Source organism: Entelurus aequoreus, linkage group LG27, assembly GCF_033978785.1.
Source record: "Entelurus aequoreus isolate RoL-2023_Sb linkage group LG27, RoL_Eaeq_v1.1, whole genome shotgun sequence".
NCBI lineage: Eukaryota > Metazoa > Chordata > Actinopteri > Syngnathiformes > Syngnathidae > Entelurus > Entelurus aequoreus.
Window position 1 is genome coordinate 34,251,223 of NC_084757.1, and position 19,579 is coordinate 34,270,801.

Consider the following 19,579-nt stretch of genomic DNA (forward strand, 5'->3'; position numbering starts at 1 on the left):
GTATGTGTGTATATATATAAGTAGATATATGTATATAAATGTAAGTGTATGTATATATATATAAATATACTTATATGTATGTGTATATATGTATATGTAGATATATGTATGTGTATATATGTATAAGTAGATATATGTATATAAATGTATGTGTATGTATGTATATATGTATGTATCTATATAAATATATACATGTATGTTATCTATATGTAGATATATGTATGTGTATATATGTATAAGTAGATATATGTATATAAATGTATGTGTATGTATGTATATATGTATCTATATAACTATATACATGTATGTGTATATATTTATATGTAGATATACAGGTATGTATATAAATGTATGTGTATGTATGTATTTATATATATGTATGTAGATATATGTATATAAATATATGTGTATGTATTTATATATATGTATGTGTATATATGTATAAGTAGATATATGTATATAAATGTATGTGAATGTATGCATATATATGTATGTATATATATATATATATATGTAAGTATATACAGTATGTGTATATGTACGTATGTGTATATGTACGTATGTATGTATATATGTATGTGTATATATATATATATATATATATATATATATATATATATATATATATATACATACATACATACATACATACATACATACATACATATATATATATATATATATATATGTATTTATATATAAAAGTGTGTGTGTCAGGTGTAATATTTGCAAGGAATCAAATAGGCAAAGATGTACTGTATTTACTGTCAAATTGTTTACGTGTAGCAGGAAGGAAGGGGGCGGGGCTTGTGGAAGACGAAGAAGAAGGCCACTTTTAAGTCAGGCCGATTTCCTCCAGAACACTTCGTGGCATCTCTCCATCCTGTAAACAACAACAACAACAACAACAACATGTCAAACCCACACCTTGACAAAGTTCACATCAATTATTACATTTCATTACCAGGAAATATTATGGGATGCACATTCATTTAATGAGCAGTACTGGTCAGAACTGCTCACATCCCACACAGAACAATCCAGGCAAACATTTGACTCCTTTTTAAAAATAAACATTGTTGTTGTTTTAACAAGATACTGGAAGTACACACAATATGTTGATGTTCTCCCCTTAAAGTGTACACAACTACCATGGATTACAAATCTATCAATCAATCAGCATGTGATGAAAGGTTAGACTTTCAACTTTAATTGAAGATAATGGACTGGTCTGCTGGACTGTTGTTTGTGCTTACGCACCAAACAGCAGTTAAGAGTACCCACCCTTTTTGGATACACTCGAGGGAGTACTGGAAAGTGCACCCCCGGGTGATTTCCTTGTCCTACTGGGGGACTTCAACGCTCATGTTGGCAACGACAGTGAAACCTGGAGAGGCGTGATTGGGAAAAATGGCCGCCCGGATCTGAACCCGAGTGGTGTTTTGTTATTGGACTTTTGTGCTCGTCACAGATTGTCCATAACAAACACCATGTTCAAACATAAGGGTGTCCATATGTGCACTTGGCACCAGGACACCCTAGGCCGCAGTTCCATGATCGACTTTGTAGTTGTGGACCATTGTCGAGGCGGCTGATTGGAGCTGTGGCCGCAAGGTAGTTGGTGCCTGTCGTGGCGGTAATCCTAGAACCCGTTGGTGGACACCGGCGGTGAGGGATGCCATCAAGCTGAAGAAGGGGTCCTATCGGGTTCTTTTGGCTCATAGGACTCCGGAGGCAGCGGACGGGTGCCGACAGGCCAAGCGGTGTGCGGCTTCAGCGGTCACGGAGGCAAAAACTCGGACATGGGAGGAGTTCAGGGAAGCCATGGAAAACGACTTCCGGACGGCTTCGAAGCAATTCTGGACCACCATCCGCCGCCTCAGAAAGGGGAAGCAGTGCACTGTCAACACCGTGTATGGTGAGGATGGTGTTCTGCTGACCTCGACTGCGGATGTTGTGGATCGGTGGAGGCAATACTTCGAAAACCTCCTCAATACCACCAACACGTCTTCCTATGAGGAAGCAGTGCCTGGGGAATCTGTGGTGGGCTCTCCTATTTCTGGGGCTGAGGTTGCTGAGGTAGTTAAAAAGCTCCTCAGTGGCAAGGCCCCAGGGGTGGATGAGATCCCCCCCGGAGTTCCTTAAGGCTCTGGATGCTGTGGGGCTGTCTTGGTTGACAAAACTCTGCAGCATCGCGTGGACATCGGGGGCGGTACCTCTGGATTGGCAGACCGGGGTGGTGGTTCCTCTCTTTAAGAAGGAGAACCGGAGGGTGTGTTCCAACTATCGTGGGATCACACTCCTCAGCCTTCCCGGTAAGGTCTATTCAGGTGTACTGGAGAGGAGGCTACGCCGGATAGTCGAACCTCGGATTCAGGAGGAACAGTGTGGTTTTCGTCCTGGTCGTGGAACTGTGGACCAGCTCTATACTCTCGGGAGGGTCCTTGAGGGAGCATGGGAGTTTGCCCAACCAGTCTACATGTGCTTTGTGGACTTGGAGAAGGCATTCGACCGTGTCCCTCGGTAAGTCTTGTGGGAAGTGCTCAGAGAGTAGGGGTATCGGACTGTCTGATTGTGGCGGTCCGCTCCCTGTACGATCAGTGTCAGAGCTTGGTCCGCATTGCCGGCAGTAAGTCGGACAGGTTTCAAGTGAGGGTTGGACTCCGCCAAGGCTGCCTTTTGTCACAGATTCTGTTCATAACTTTTATGGACAGAATTTCTAGGCGCAGTCAGGGCGTTGAGGGGATCCGGTTTGGTGGCTGCAGGATTGGATCTCTGCTTTTTGCAGACGATGTGGTCCTGATGGCTTCAACTGGCCAGGATCTTCAGCTCTCACTGGATCGGTTCGCAGCCGAGTGTGAAGCGACTGGGATGAGAATAAGCACCTCCAAGTCCGAGTCCATGGTTCTCGCCCGGAAAAGGGTGGAGTGCCATCTCCGGGTTGGGGAGGAGACCCTGTCCCAAGTGGAGGAGTTCAAGTACCTCGGAGTCTTGTTCACGAGTGAGGGAAGAGTGGATGGTGAGAACGACAGGCGGATCGGTGCGGCGTCTTCATTAATGCGGACGCTGTATCGATCCGTTGTGGTGAAGAAGGAGCTGAGCCGGAAGGCAAAACTCTCAATTTACCGGTCGATCTACGTTCCCATCCTCACCTATGGTCATGAGCTTTGGGTTATGACCGAAAGGACAAGATCACGGGTACAAGCGGCTGAAATGAGTTTCCTCCGCCGGGTGGCGGGGCTCTCCCTTAGAGATAGGGTGAGAAGCTCTGGCATCCGGGAGGAGTTCAAAGTAAAGCCGCTGCTCCTCCACATGGAGAGGAGCCAGATGAGGTGGTTCGGGTATCTGGTCAGGATGTCACCCGAACGCCTCCCTAGGGAGGTGCTTAGGGCACGTCCGACCGGTAGGCGACCACAGGGAAGACCCAGGACACGTTGGGAAGACTATGTCTCCCGGCTGGCCTGGGAACGCCTCGCGATCCCCCGGGAGGAGCTGGACGAAGTGGCCGTGGTAAAAATGCCCCTGTGACAAATTTTTTGCAATGTTTTGCTGCCATTAAATTCTAAGTTCATGATTATTTGCAAAAGAAAAATGAAGTTTCTCAGTGTGAACATGAAATATCTTGTCTTTGCAGTCTATTCAATTGAATATAAGTTGAAAAAGATTTGCAAATCATTGTATTCTCTTTTTATTTACGAATTACACAACGTGACAACTTCACTGGTTTTGGGTTTTGTACATTTTGGGCTGAAATATAATTGTTACCACACAAAAGTAAACATTCCTGAAACAAAACGTCAACTATGACATGTATATGATGTATTTAAGCACATGATTATTTTTTGGGGGTTGGTAGCAGAAAGAAGCCGGACTTACGTTTGCATCTTAGTAGTAGAAGGCAGAGAAGAGATCCATAAATAAAATATACAATCATGCAGATGTCAACGTCATCAGCACATTTTTATTAGTAAACATAACCAACACTGAAAGCAAAGCCATCAAATCTTCATTCGAAAGACTATTAGAACTCGCCTTTTAGAATAGAATCCTACACATTCATCACATATCTGCTATTTCTATATTACTTACCAAAGTCTGCATATAATCAGAGAAATCACGTATTATGTTATTCAGTATAGCAACATTCAGTCATTATTTGAGTCGTTACAATATTAATTTCATTTTAATGTTATTATTGATGATTACTGTGCATTTAAAAAACGACTAATACATAGTGTTTACTATAAATAACAAATACTACAATGAATGAAGTATAAAGAAGAGAAAATAATACATGTATATATGTGTACTACTTTGATTATTGTACTCTACTACAGTAATTACTGCCTGGACACCACCCACTGATGGCCACTAGGGGGCGCACTTCCCCGCGTTTCAAATGTCAACATACTTGTGTCATGTAGTAGTTCACCTATGACAGTACTACAGTACAGAATATCAGTCAATATTTGTAAAGTACAGTAGGAAGGGAAAATACGCTGGAATATTAAAACATAATTGGAACAAAATTGCAACGTTAACACGTCTAAAAAATTAAAGTAACAGCAAAAACTAATTAATCAACAATTCTAGCAAATAAGTCAGTAGTAACTCTGTACTAGTAAATAGAACAACATTAATTATTTCAATAATTATCTTCATTTTAGAAAGAAATACAAATGTGTACAAAGAAAACAAAAACAAGCTAAATACAAAAAAAAAAGTGCACTACTTAGGTCACGTGATGATTGTAGTTTAAATTACCGTGTGGATGACCACTAGGGGGCGCCCATTTTTGGGTTTCAAACCTGATTGTAATATGTAATTAATCCACTTAGTCAGTAGTAGTTTACTGTTAAATAGATGTATTTTAGATAAGGATGAAAAATAAGTCATATGTTAACACTGTAACAGATTAAAATGAAGAGATGGTCCCCACTTTGACACATTAAAGATGCTAATAAACACTATTTAAATGCTAAATATCTCAGTCTTATATAAGTGCCATGAGGACAAATACCATGAATAATACAAGAGATGTTGACAACACACACGATCACGTGATCCAAGTCAACATTTTGTGAGGACTGGATCATTGGTACTTGGACTGGTCTCCGAGAGAAAGGGTGCACTTTTAGCCAGGGAGTGGCAGGCGGACATTGCAGAGGGCTGAGGAAGAGGAAGGGTCCACAGTGGGGACACATGCAGAGGGACGGCATGCACACAAGATGGAGGACGGCCAGTTCAGTACACAGGGACATGAAAGTAGTCGTGACGGGGCTGCGGAGACAAACAACTTTCAACAGCAAGCAGGAAAACATGCACACTTATTATTATTATTGTTATGATTGTTATTATTATTATCGTTATGATTGTTGTTATTATTGTTGTTATTATTGTTGTTGGATGAAGTGGTGGATGTGTACAAGCAGGGTGTTTATTGTAATGAAATAGCACATCTTCATGTTGCCTTACATGGACAGACAGGACCTAGGCAGTAAAGGACAAGGGGCCGACTTTAGACACGTTGGGGACATCTCCAGGGGGGACGGGGGCCTCATGTAACAAGCACGCGTACGCACAAAAAAAACGCCTGTGCGCCCTTTTTTCACAGCAAGGTTGAGACGTACCAAGACTGAGATAGATTATATATATATATATATATATATATATATATATATATATATATATATATATATATATATATATATATATATATATATATATATATATATATATATATATATATACATATATATATACATATACTGTACATATACATATATATATACACATATATATACATATATACACACATATATATATGTGTATATATATACATATATATATGTATGTATATATATATATATATATATATATGTATATATATAATATATGTATATATATATATACACATAATATATGTATATATATATACACATATATATATACATATACTGTACATATACATATATATATACACATATATATATATATTTATACATATATATACATATATATATATATACTGTACATATATATGTATATGTACAGTATATATATATGTATATATATATACACACATATATATATATATATATATATATATATATATATATATATATATATATATATATATATATAAATATATATATACATATACTGTACATACATATATATATATATATATGTATGTACAGTATACATACATATATATATATATATATATATATATATATATATATATATATATACATATACTGTACATATACATATATATATATATATATGTATGTACAGTATACATACATATATATATATATATATATATATATATATATATATATATATATATATATATATATATATATATATATATATATATATATATATATATATACATATATACATATATATATATATACATATATATATATATATATATATATATATATATATATATATATATATATATATATATATATATATATATATATATATATGTATATATATATATATGTATATATATATATTAGAGATGTCCGATAATGGCTTTATTGCCGATATCTGATATTCCGATACTGTCCAACTCCTAATTACCGATTCCGATATCAAGCGATACCGATATACAGTACATTATTATGCCTAATTTTGTTGTGATGCCCCGCTGGAGGTTTTCCAAAATAAATCAACTCAAGTTCTGGAAAAAAATGCCAACATGGCACTGCCATATTAATTTTTAAATTCACAAAGTGCATTATTTATTTTAACATGCCTCAAAACAGCTTGGAATTTGGGACATGCTCTCCCTGAGATAATCCTGATACCCATGACAACTATGGGAAATACTATACTTTGACTTTCACAAAGTGCATTTTTAAAAAAAAATTTTTTAAACATGCCTCAAAACAGCAGCTACAAAACCAATGAAGGCACACAGCTTCAGTCCAGAGTATACTAGAGTCATAAAGTAAACGATAACGTAGTCCCCCTTTAGTGCAAGACTGCCTGGCATACTGTGTAACAGGAAATTATAAACTGGGCTCAATCTGAACAGCCGATATGGGCATCTACATCAACTATATGATTTGCCTGAGAAGATGGACAGGACAAAAATAAATAAATAAATAAAAATAAATATACAAAATTTACTTTTTGAAACCGAAACCGATAATTTCCGATATTACATTTTAAAGCATTTATCGGCCGATATTATCGGACATCTCTAATCCTGACCAATTTTTTCTCAGCAGCAGGTGATAGCTTGCGTCTTCTTCCTGATCGTGGCAGTGACAAAACTGTGCCATGCTTACCAACAATTGTCTGCACAGTTGCTGTTGGGACCTTAAGCTGCTTTGAAACGGCTCCAAGTGACTTTCCTGACTTGTTCAAGTCAATGATTCGTTTTTTTCAGTTCCTTTGACTTTCCCATTGTGGCGTTTGTAAGCGAGTCTAATGACTGCATCACATGAGTCCTATTTAAATGTGCTCAGAGAAGTCAACAGGTGTCGTCAATCATAATCACTCACATGAAGTTAAGAGGCCATGAAGCACATTTGATTTGATTGAAACTTTTCTACATCACCAAAATTGATAAAGTATGTTGCTGTACGTATACTTTTGACCCAGCAGATTTGCTAGCATTTTCAGTAGACCCATAATAAATTCATAAAAGAAGCAAACTTGTATTAATCAAGCACAAAAATGTGCTTGATTACCTCATTTCATCTGATTTTTTTCCCTTGCGTACGCCATTTTTTTAGAAAGAAAGCCACGCAACTCTCTTTACATGAGGCCCCTGGGGACTAGGCAAGGAACTGGACTAGGAAGACTGGGCTACAACCCAGCCAGGACCATTGGAACCAGAACTAACTAATGGTACATGGGTGCTACAAACATGAGCTAATGTGTGATTGCACCAGGATCTTTAGGATTCTGTATCCACTACAGGACTCTTCTAGTACTGGTACTGTACTGGTGACCCAAATCCACATGGAGTATTCACCTTAAAGGGTCAAATTCTGGAAGAGCCCAGAAGACTCTGAGGTGACATTTGGGACCATCATACCTGTGAGTACAAAATACTTGTAAACGTGTTAGCATATTGGCTAATGCTAACGACGCTAGCTTGATTGCATTACGATAGCACGTGCAAATATGCATGAAAACACTCCTACAGACATCACACATGGGACGCTTTAGTACGTGACAATTGTTTTAGTTACATTGTAAAACTTGGGAGTGATGAATGAAGAACCCATATGAGTAAAAACGCTATGGATGGCTAGAAAATGGAACTGCACTTCTACTTCTGGTTCAAAGCACTAAATGGAAGGACACTGCGAAGTGAGCGAACTCGTCCAAAAGGTGGCGCCACAGCACAAACAATAACGCACCTTTTCAGTGTGTTTTCTTATGTGTTTTTTTTATTTAACTATTTGCATTATGGCCGTCAGCCAAGAAAAATCCATGAATTAGTTTCCCCGTTTTATGAGCCGCGGGGTTCAAAGTGTATGAAAAAAGTAGCAGTCCAAAATGTAAGGTGCTTACAGCATGTATATAAAACCGTCATGTAAAAGTTCCTAAACCCAAAAGTTTGCATATAGAGGGGTTCCTAAATGGAGGTTCCCATTCTTTGTTTTCATGTACATTTTCAGTGTTTTAATCAGTAAAAAAAAACAACTGTAAAAGTGAGTGCTAATAGCTAACACTACTAGCACGAGTGGTAATAGCTAACACTACTAGCGCGAGTGCTGATAGCTAACACTACTAGCGCGAGTGCTGATAGCTAACACTACTAGTGCGAGTGCTGATAGCTAACACTACTAGCACGAGTGCTGATAGCTAACACTACTAGCACGAGTGCTAATAGCTAACACTACTAGCACGAGTGCTAATAGCTAACACTACTAGCACGAGAGCTGATAGCTAACACTACTAGCACGAGTGGTAATAGCTAACACTACTAGCACAAGTGCTAATAGCTAACACTACTAGCACGAGTGCTGATAGCTAACACTACTAGCACGAGTGCTAATAGCTAACACTACTAGCACGAGTGCTAATAGCTAACACGACTAGAACGAGTGCTAATAGCTAACACTACCAGCACAAATGTTACCAGCTAACACTACTAGCACGAGTGCTAATAGCTAACACAACCAGCACGAGTGCTAATAGCTAACACTACCAGCACGAGTGCTAATAGCTAACACTACCAGCACAAGTGCTAATAGCTAACACTACTAGCACGAGAGCTGATAGCTAACACTGCTAGCACGAGTGGTAATAGCTAACACTACTAGCACAAGTGCTAATAGCTAACACTACTAGCACGAGTGCTAATAGCTAACACTACTAGCATGAGTGCTAATAGCTAACACTACTAGCATGAGTGCTTATAGCTAACACTACCAGCACAAATGTTACCAGCTAACACTACCAGCACAAATGTTACCAGCTAACACTACTAGCACAAGTGCTAATAATTAACACTACTAGCACAAGTGCTAATAATTAACACTACTAGCACAAGTGCTAATAGCTAACACTACTAGCATGAGTGCTAATAGCTAACACTACTAACATGAGTGTTACCAGCTAACACGACTAGCACAAGTGCTAAAAGCTAAAACTACGAGCATGAGTGCTAACAGCTAAAACTACGAGCACGAGTGCTAACAGCTAACACTACTAGCACGAGTGGTAATAGCTAACACTACTAGCACGAGTGCTAATAGCTAACACTACTAGCACGAGTGCTGATAGCTAACACTACTAGCACGAGTGCTAATAGCTAAAACTACGAGCACGAGTGCTAACAGCTACAACTACGAGCACGAGTGCTAACAGCTAACACTACTGTTAACAGCTAATACAACTAGCATGAGTGCTAATAGCTATCATGGCTAACACGAGTGCCAACAGCTAACACTACTAACGCGAATGTTACCAGCTAACACTACTAGCACAAGTGCTAATAGCTAACACTACTAGCACAAGTGCTAATAGCTAACACTACTAACATGAGTGCTACCAGCTAACACTACTAACATGAGTGCTACCAGCTAACATGACTAGCACAAGTGCTAAGAGCTAAAACTACGAGCACGAGTGCTAACAGCTAACACTACCGGCACAAGTGTTGCCAGCTAATACAACTAGCATGAGTGCTAACAGCTAACATATTAGCAAGAGTGCTAACAGTACCTGCAAATATGCGCGAATGAGCGTCTATGTTCTGCAAATGCCAAAAGAAGCAAGAGAATAAAGAAGCAAAGACAGAAATGTGATTGAAATGTTGACAAGGTGGAACAAAAAACAATCAAAACAACAAAAAAGCTGGAAGAAAAGAAGGAATGTTAGCATGCTAATTAGAGTATTATTATAATTATTGTCAGATTAGAAGTGATTTAAAAAGATAAATATTACGCATGCTATAATGTTAGGGATGATCATTTAGCAATATCATTGATTGATCCGGATCAATTGGGAATGATCATCTATGAAAATCATTGATTGATCCAGATCCATTAGGCATGATCATCTATCAATATCATTGATTGATCCAGATCCATTGGGAATGATCATCTACGAACATCATTGATTGATCCAGATGCATTAGGAATGATCATTTATCAATATCATTAATTGATCCAGATGCATTAGGAATGCATCTATCGATATCATTGATTGATCCAGGTCCAGCTCACCTCCTGCAGAAGGTCGGCCTGCTCTATGGCTTTCAGCACGGTCTTCTTGGACGTCTCCTGGGCTTGGCCGGCCAGCAGGAACTCGTCCAGGATGAAGTAGGCCTTCTCAAAGTTGAAGATGATGTCCAGCTCGCACACCTGCCGGCGGCAAAGAGCAGGTGTTGGAGTCCAGGGTGAGGAGGCACAACACAAAAGGTTGTGGAGACGGCGCTCACGCTGCCAAAGTATTTGTCCAGCAGCTCCACGTATCTGTGGATGATCTCCAGCGTGATCAGCTCGTTGTCCTGCTCCTGGATGGCGCAGCAGAAGTACAGGCTGGCGTATCTGCAACGATAAAACATTTATCAGTCCCACTAAATGTGATATCGTGATACAGACAAAAGCAATAAAAACAACTTTTTATTGAACGATCACCATCGGATAGGGCTGTGTCTCGCCGTCAGCATGTGCTGACGGCGAGACACAGCCGGCAGGTGATTAGATTTCACAGGTGGTACGTGGTAATCTAACCATCTGTTGTTTTTAACAGTGAGCAGCCGGGAGCAGAGAGAGAGAGAGAGGATACGGACGTGACTGGGAGGTCACGTTCTGCTGGAGAGAAAAACTTTTGTTGAAACATTGTGATCGTTAAAACCTGCACGCTTGGCTCCCGTGGGACTGCTAGGAAGTGACTTCCACATTGATGTTTTTATGACCTATGGAAAATAAGGAGCGGGGGGAAAATATATTTGATTGGAAATGTGATCGTAATCCCTCAGCTATCAAGGCAGAAAGGAAATGTCAACGCGAGCATGGAAAACAAAATAGTCAAATCACATTGAAGACTTAACAGTAAGCTCTTAAAATGAAGGAATAAGTAAGAAATGCTTCATTAAGTGTGAGAAAATAGTGCAAAGTGTAAAAATAAAATCCCACTGAAATGGTTCACAACGATTGTCAGACATTAAGTATTCATTTAGCTGACGTGCAACAATTGTTTTTGAGGATTTTAGAGATAAAGGGGAGGTGCGATACCAGCGGAAGGTCAGAATCGCGGTTAGGTCTTTTAAGCAGAGGATGAATAAATGAAAACATGTAAACAGAGGAACTCCACTCACCCTGGACATTACCAAAATTCCAGGAATTCCGAAATACCCATTTCAATTTAACTGTTTTGAAAAATTCCAACACCAACTCATTCATATCGTCTAGGATAATTGTGGTATTACATACATTTTTTAAAAATTCATGTTTTTCCCCAATTTCCCAATTTTTCAGGAAATTCCCATTCAAATGAATGGACGTATTCATAGTTCTATAATGCCCAAAATATCTCAAAATTTTGCACAATTTTTTGTATCCGATTCCGACCTTTCAACTATCAACCCACACTACTCTTCACATATGTTGAACGCAAAACATGTTTTCCCTTTACCAAAATTCCCTGTTTTCCGGGATTTTTCCCCTCATTGAAAATAAATAGGCAATATACAAACTTCTCCATATCCCACATTTCTCAACCGATTCAACTGTTCCACCATTCACACACACCACTCACCTTGGACGATCAAACTAACATTTTCCCAAGTTCAAAAACATTCCAGGAATTCCCAGAATTCCCGGTTTTCCAAAGCCCTATTTTCACCTTTTCCTGGAAAGTTTTCACAGTCCACATTTTTCAACCGTTTTTGACCATTCCACCCTCAAAACATTCTTCTTGATTGGGACAACAAAAGTACTATTTTTCTTTTCGTACAAATTCACGGTTTTCCCAAAATTCCAGGAATTCTGAAATACCAATACTCAATTCGAAATGTTACAACGTCAACATTTTTCAACCGTTTTGAAAAATTCCAACACCAACCCATTCATATCATCTAGGACAATTGTTATATTGCCTATATTGTCGAAAAAAATCCAGTTTTTCCCGAAATTCCTATTCAAATGAATGGACATATTCACACACTGCCCTTCACTTATATTGAACACAAAACATGTTTTCCCGGAATTTCCAGTAATTTCCCCCCATTGGCAATGAATGGGAAACATACAATCGACTGCATATCCCACGTTTCTCATCCGTTTTGAACCGTTCCACCATTTACACACACCACTCACCTTGGACGATCAAACTAACATTTTCCCAAGTTCAAAAACATTCCAGGAATTCCCAGAATTCCCGGTTTTCCAAAGCCCTATTTTCACCTCTTCCTGAAAAGTTTTCACAGTCCATTTTTCAACCGTTTTTGACCATTCCACCCTCAAAACATTCTTCTGGATTGGGACAACAAACCTACTATTTTTCTTTTTGTACAAATTCCTGGTTTTACCAAAATTCCAGGAATTCCAAAATACCCATTTAAATTCAAACTGTTACTACGTCAACATTTTTTAACTGTTTTGAAAAATTCCAACACCAACCTCTTTCATTTCATTTAGGACAATTGTTGTATTACATACATTTTCAAAAAATTCATGTTTTTCCCGATTTTCCTGGAAATTCCCATTCAAATGAATGGACGTATTCACAGTTCTACATTGCCCAACATATCTCAAAATTTTGCACCATTTTTTTTATCCGATTCCGACCTTTCAACTATCAACCCCCACTACTCTTCACATATGTTGAATGCAAAACATGTTTTCCCTTTACCAAAATTCCCTGTTTTCCGGGATTTTTCTCCTCATTGAAAATAAATAGGCAATATACAAACTTCTCCATATCCCACATTTCTCAACCGATTCAACTGTTCCACCATTCATACACACCACTCACCTTGGACGATCAAACTAACATTTCCCAAGTTGAAAAACATTCCAGGAATTCCCAGAATTCCCGGTTTTCCAAAGCCCTATTTTCACCTCTTCCTGAAAAGTTTTCACAGTCCACATTTTTTGACCGTTTTTGACCATTCCACCCTCAAAACATTCTTCTTGATTAGGACAACAAAATTACTATTTTTCTTTTCGTATAAATTCTCGGTTTTCAGAAAACTCGAGCAATTCCGAAATACCAATTACTAATTCAAAATGTTACTACGTCAACATTTTTCAACTGTTTTGAAAAATTCCAACACCAACCCATTCATATCATCCAGGACAATTAGTGCGCTAACTATATTTTCACAAAATTCAAGTTTTTCCCAAATTTCCAGGAAATTCCCATTCAAAAGAATGGACGACAATGCCCAACATATATAAAAAATGTTGCACTATTTTTTTTTACCCGATTCCGACCTTTAAACCATCCACCCACACTGCCCTTCACATATTTTAAACACAAAACGTGTTTTCCCTTTCCCAAAATTCCCGGTTTTCCTGAAATTTCCGGTCATTTTCTCCCCATTGACAATGAATGGGAATTATACAATCTAATGCATATTCCACGTTTTTCATCCTTTTTCAACCGTTCCAACATCCACACACTCCACTCACCCTGGACATTCAAGCCAGCATGTTTTCCAGATTTCTGAAAATTCCCCAAAATTACCAGTCATTTTCCCCCACTGAAAACGAATGAAGAATATATATAATATAATATATATATTATCATATTTCTGAGTCTCAATGACAGTTACAAGTCCAAGATGTTAGACAGCAGAAGTGTATAGTCTATAATATATTGTGTCTTTTGTGTTGCGCCCTACAAAGTGTTAATACTGTAAGTATTGTACTTATTACGCACCAGCGGTTTGATTGTAACGTGCATCTTTGTTGTAGTTGTCATGAACACATTTGTAATTAGCAAATGCTAACCAGTAGCATGTCAATAGCCCAGCCAATGTATATTAGCATAAAGCTGGCGCATTTTTGGACAAGTGGAACTTAACTGGGGTTTTTTTTTTAATCACTTGCTTTGTTGGCGTGTAAAATCGCAGCATTACCTCAAGGTAGTTTGGCTGAGTCCGCTCTCGGTGCTGCTGGAGTGATCGCCGAGTGTCGAAGTGAGTCAGCAACCGGGCGTGACATATGAGTAAATTAATTATAGCTACATTTATTATGATTCCGACCTTCCTGCACTGATGTGTGGTTTCTCACAGCCAATGAGGCACATGTTCTCCAGGATGTTGCAGACTGACGTTTTGGGTCATGGAAGTAGTTATCTTGGGGTGTTTGTGAGGTCACATGGCAACGCTGGTGTGCCATAAACGGTCCAATTGTGCTGAGGCGGTGCCGAGAAGTTAAGCCTGATCCTGCCACAGGTTCTTTGCCGCGGATAATCCCTCACGCGCTCTCCAACGTGACCGCCGGTCCTTGAGGGTATTTGTCGGCGATTTTCTTCTTTCCACATCACAGGAAGTCACGACAACTCCAACAATCAGTGTTCCACCATTAAACTGAAGAGAGTACTGGGCCTTTTTGAAGTAAGCGGTCCAATTAAGAGGAAGAACAAATGCTTCTTTTTTTTTAATCCTGACTTTTTGACAGAAAAATCCAGACTTTTTGACACAAAAAATCCAGACTTTTTGACACAAAAAATCCAGACTTTTTGACACTTTGAAAAAAATCCCAATTTTTTGACACAAAAAATCCAGACTTTTTGACATAAAAATCCAGACTTTTTGACAGAAAAAAATCCAGACTTTTTGACAGAAAAAAATCCAGATTTTGTGACACCTAGAAAAAAATTCAGATTTTTTGACACTTAGAAAAAATCCAGACTTTTTGACAGAAAATCCAGACTTTTTGACAGTAAAAATCCAGACTTTTTGACAGAAGAAATCCAGACTTCTGACAGAAAAAATCCAGACTTTTTGACAGAAATAATCTAGACTTTTTGACAGAAAAAATCCAGACTTTTTGACAGGAAAAATCCAGACTTTTTGACAGAAAAAATACAGACTTCTGACAGAAAAAATCCAGACTTCTGACAGAAAAAATCCAGACTTTTTGACAGAAAAAATCCAGACTTTTTGACAGAAAAAATCCAGACTTTTTGACAGAAAAAATCCAGACTTTTTGACAGAAAAAATCCAGACTTTTTGACAGAAAAAATCCAGACTTTTTGACAGAAAAAATCCAGACTTTTTGACAGAAAAAATCCAGACTTTTTGACAGAAAAAATCCAGACTTTTTGACAGAAAAAATCCAGACTTTTTGACAGAAAAATCCAGACTTTTTGACAGGAAAAATCCAGACTTTTTGATAGAATTTTTTTTTTGACACTTAGAAAAAACCTGATTTTTTGACACTTACAAAAAACCCAGACTTTTTGACACTTTGAAGAAATCCAGACTTTTTGACAAAAAAATCCAGACTTTTTGACAGAAAAAAATCCAGACTTTTTGACAGAAAAAATCCCGATTTTGTGACACCTAGAAAAAAATTCAGATTTTTTGACAGAAATCCAGACTTTTTGACAGTAAAAATCCAGACTTTTTGACAGAAAAATCCAGACTTTTTGACAGAAAAATCCAGACTTTTTGAAAGAAATAATCTAGACTTTTTGACAGAAAAAATCCAGACTTTTTGACAGGAAAAATCCAGACTTTTTGACAGAAAAAATCCAGACTTCTGACAGAAAAAATCCAGACTTCTGACAGAAAAAATCCAGACTTTTTGACAGAAAAAATCCAGACTTTTTGACAGAAAAAATCCAGACTTTTTGACAGAAAAAATCCAGACTTTTTGACAGAAAAATCCAGATTTCTGACAGAAAAAATCCAGACTTTTTGACAGAAAAAATCCAGACTTTTTGACAGAAAAAAATCCAGACTTTTTGACAGAAAAAATCCAGACTTTTTGACAGAAAAAATCCAGACTTTTTGACAGAAAAAATCCAGACTTTTTGACAGAAAAATCCAGACTTTTTGACAGGAAAAATCCAGACTTTTTGATAGAAAAAATCCAGACTTTTTGATAGAATTTTTTTTTTGACACTTAGAAAAAACCTGATTTTTTGACACTTAGAAAACCCCCAGACTTTTTGACACTTAGAAAACCCCCAGACTTTTTGACACTTAGAAAGAACCCACTGTTTTTGACACTTAGAAAAAAATCCCGACTTTTTCATATTTAGAAAAGAATCTGGATTTTTTGTGTCAAAAAGTCAGGATTTTTTCTAAGTGTCAAAAAAAACAAAAAAAAACAAATGCTTTTGTGTTACGGCGGGAGCGGAGTCTTTTAGCGTATCGTTTTTGTATACCACCATCAACAATGGCAAACAGTTGGAGGCGGAGCTAACCGTTTCCTGCTTGCTGAGTAACGCTGTTTTGTGCACTAAATAGTGGGAGGGAAACAAATACATTTAAAAAAAACAGTGAAAGACTCATTGATTAACCTAAGCCGAGTCTTTTATTCAAATTTACACTTAAACATTTGTAGAAAGCCCCAAGTTATGGACTGAGGTGCAGACTGAGTTTCCCTCGGGATCAATAAAATATCTATATATTGGGGCGGTATAGCTCAGTTGGTAGAGTGGCCGTGCCAGCAACTTGGGGGTTCCAGGTTCGATCCCCGCTTCCGCCATCCTAGTCACTGCCGTTGTGTCCTTGGGCAAGACACTTTACCCACCTGCTACCATTGCCACCCACACTGGTTCAAATGTAACTTAGATATTGGATTTCACTATGTAAAAGCGCTTTGAGTCACTAGAGAAAAGCGCTATATAAATATAATTCACTTCACTTCACACTTCACATTTATCAATATTAAAAAAAAAAAGTACAAAATTTAAGAAAAAAGAGCAAAAAATCGTAATGAAATGAGAAAAAGCAGAAATATTCTAACTAATAAGTACTGTAAATGAGTCGCTACTTTTTCCCCATGCTTTGAACCCTGCAGCTTATTAAACGGTGCGGCTAATTTATGTTTTTTTTCTGTGCTAACGGCCATGATGTGTGCAATAGTTTTCATTGAACCCAAGCGGAGACATTTCTTACTTACCAAACCATCCAATGTGTGATGTCTGTAGGAGTGTTTTCATGCATATTTGTACGTAATGTAATCAAGCGAGCGTTGTTAGGATTAGCTAATATGCTAAAACGTTTACGAGTGTCTGTGTTAGTATTATTAACTTACAATGGCAATATTTTTATATTGTTTCACTCTCACAAATTCCTCAGTAAATTCACGAAAACGTCACCGTGGAGTTATTGAGTCTGTTTAGCTGATCGGAGAGCTAGTTTGCGCAGCTAGTGGGTCCATGACGATAACTTCTGTTTTGTTTGATCAGCCGTTTTACTGCCGTGTTACATACACCATTTGGAAACAATTAAGGTATTTGAATAAACATTTATAAAATATTTATGTGTAAATAACTCATTTCACAACGTATATATCTGCGGCTAATATATGGAAAAAATTATTTTCTTCTAAAGTTTAGTGGGTGCGGCTTATATGCCGGAAAATATGAAAATAATAATATACTTAGTCACTTTTCTCTTTGAATTTATACAGTATTTTTTTTTTGCAATAAAAAAATTTTCAAAATACTATTCAGTGTGCGGCCGCTGGTGGGAAAAACTGAAGATCTAAAATACTAGAAACTCTCACAATAAAAATAAAATAAAAATATACACACAGTTTAGTTAGTTCATTGAAAAATAACAAATTATACTTTTAACTTATGAATGTAATTAATTAGAAAAATTACAATAACAATAATTAACACAGTTAAATTATTATTTTCGTACAGACATAATGTTTTAACACTAGGTTATGCAGTTACACAATTTTAATATTATTATTATTATATTCTGACAGAAGGAGCTCACGGCATATTGCTGGGGAAAAAAACTAACAGTAAAAATGTAGGAAAGGAGAGCAAAAAATCAGACCGTAAAGAGAAAAAGCTGACAAATTTCAAACTAATATTTAGTAATAATTTATACTTTGTCACTGATAACATAGAGCTGACACAAAGTTTTGCTTTAAATATATATAATATATATTTCAGCATAACAATAAAAAAATATCCATCCATCCATCCATTTTCTACTGCTTGTCCCTTCAAAAAAAATTCAAAATACTATTCAGTATGCGGCCTTTGGCGGAAAAAGCTGAAGATCTACTAGAAGCTCTCAAAATAAAAATAAAATAAAAATATACACACAGTTTAGTTAGTTCATTCAAAAATACAAATAACACTTTTAACTTATGAAGTCATTTTTTAGAAAAATTACAATAACAATAATAAACACTGTTAACTGTGTAAGTAAAAATTATTATTTTCGTACAGACAGAATTTTTTATGCAGTTACACAATCTTATTATTATTATTTTTATTATATTCTGACAGAAGGAGCTCACGGCATATTGCTGGGGGAAAAAACTAACAGTAAAAATGTAGGAAAGGAGAGCAAAAAATCAGACTGTAATGAGAAAAAGCTGACAAATTTCAAACTAATAATTAGTAATAATTTATACTCTGTCACTGATAACATAGAGCTGACAAAGTTTTGCTTCAAATATATATAATATAAATTTTAGCATTTTTTTTAACAAAATAAAAACATTTAAAAAATGGCCACCCTGCATAATTTGACTTTTTTAGTTTGGAGCTACATAATCGCCAGGCCAAATAGTGGCATCAGGTGTCAACTGCAGAGAGTAACAGGCACTCGCCGAAGGAGGGGCGTTGCCAGATGCAAAAAGGAATGTGTGGCACGTACACGCACCTCTTGTACACCACCTTCATGTCCCTCCACTCCAGGAAGCTGCACATCTTGGGTTTGCGCGCCAGGATGGTTTGCACCAGTTCCCTGCCGATCTTCTTCTTCTCCTTGTCCGAGAGCGGCACGTACCACTTCTGGAGGCGAAGCTTGCCCTGTCTGCTGAAAAGAAGCATGAACTGCATCTGAAAGGAAGGAAGGAAGACCGGAAGTGAGACAAAATGTCCTCACCAAGACAGGAAGTGAGACAAAATGCCCTCACCAACGCTGTTTAGG

The 19,579-nt window shown here is 37.4% G+C and overlaps 1 protein-coding gene across 9 annotated transcripts in view; it reads right to left on the minus strand.

The window, feature by feature from the left end:
• Positions 1–19,579, minus strand: part of LOC133644610 (AP-1 complex subunit sigma-2-like) — a 23,273-nt gene continuing 3,694 nt past the window's right edge. For 2 of the 9 annotated variants that reach the window (XM_062039248.1, XM_062039247.1), the window contains 6 exons: positions 19,304–19,488; positions 10,928–11,036; positions 10,713–10,850; positions 10,210–10,240; positions 8,006–8,068; positions 3,688–5,280 (listed from right to left, as the gene is read on the minus strand). In XM_062039248.1, coding sequence (XP_061895232.1) covers positions 8,007–8,068; positions 10,210–10,240; positions 10,713–10,850; positions 10,928–11,036; positions 19,304–19,488 — 525 coding nt within the window. In that variant the 3' untranslated portion in view covers positions 3,688–5,280; position 8,006. Of the gene's footprint in view, positions 884–3,687; positions 5,281–8,005; positions 8,069–10,209; positions 10,241–10,712; positions 10,851–10,927; positions 11,037–19,303; positions 19,489–19,579 lie in introns of those variants that run through there. The other 7 variants (XM_062039249.1, XM_062039250.1, XR_009824800.1 and 4 more) reach the window with 7 other exon arrangements.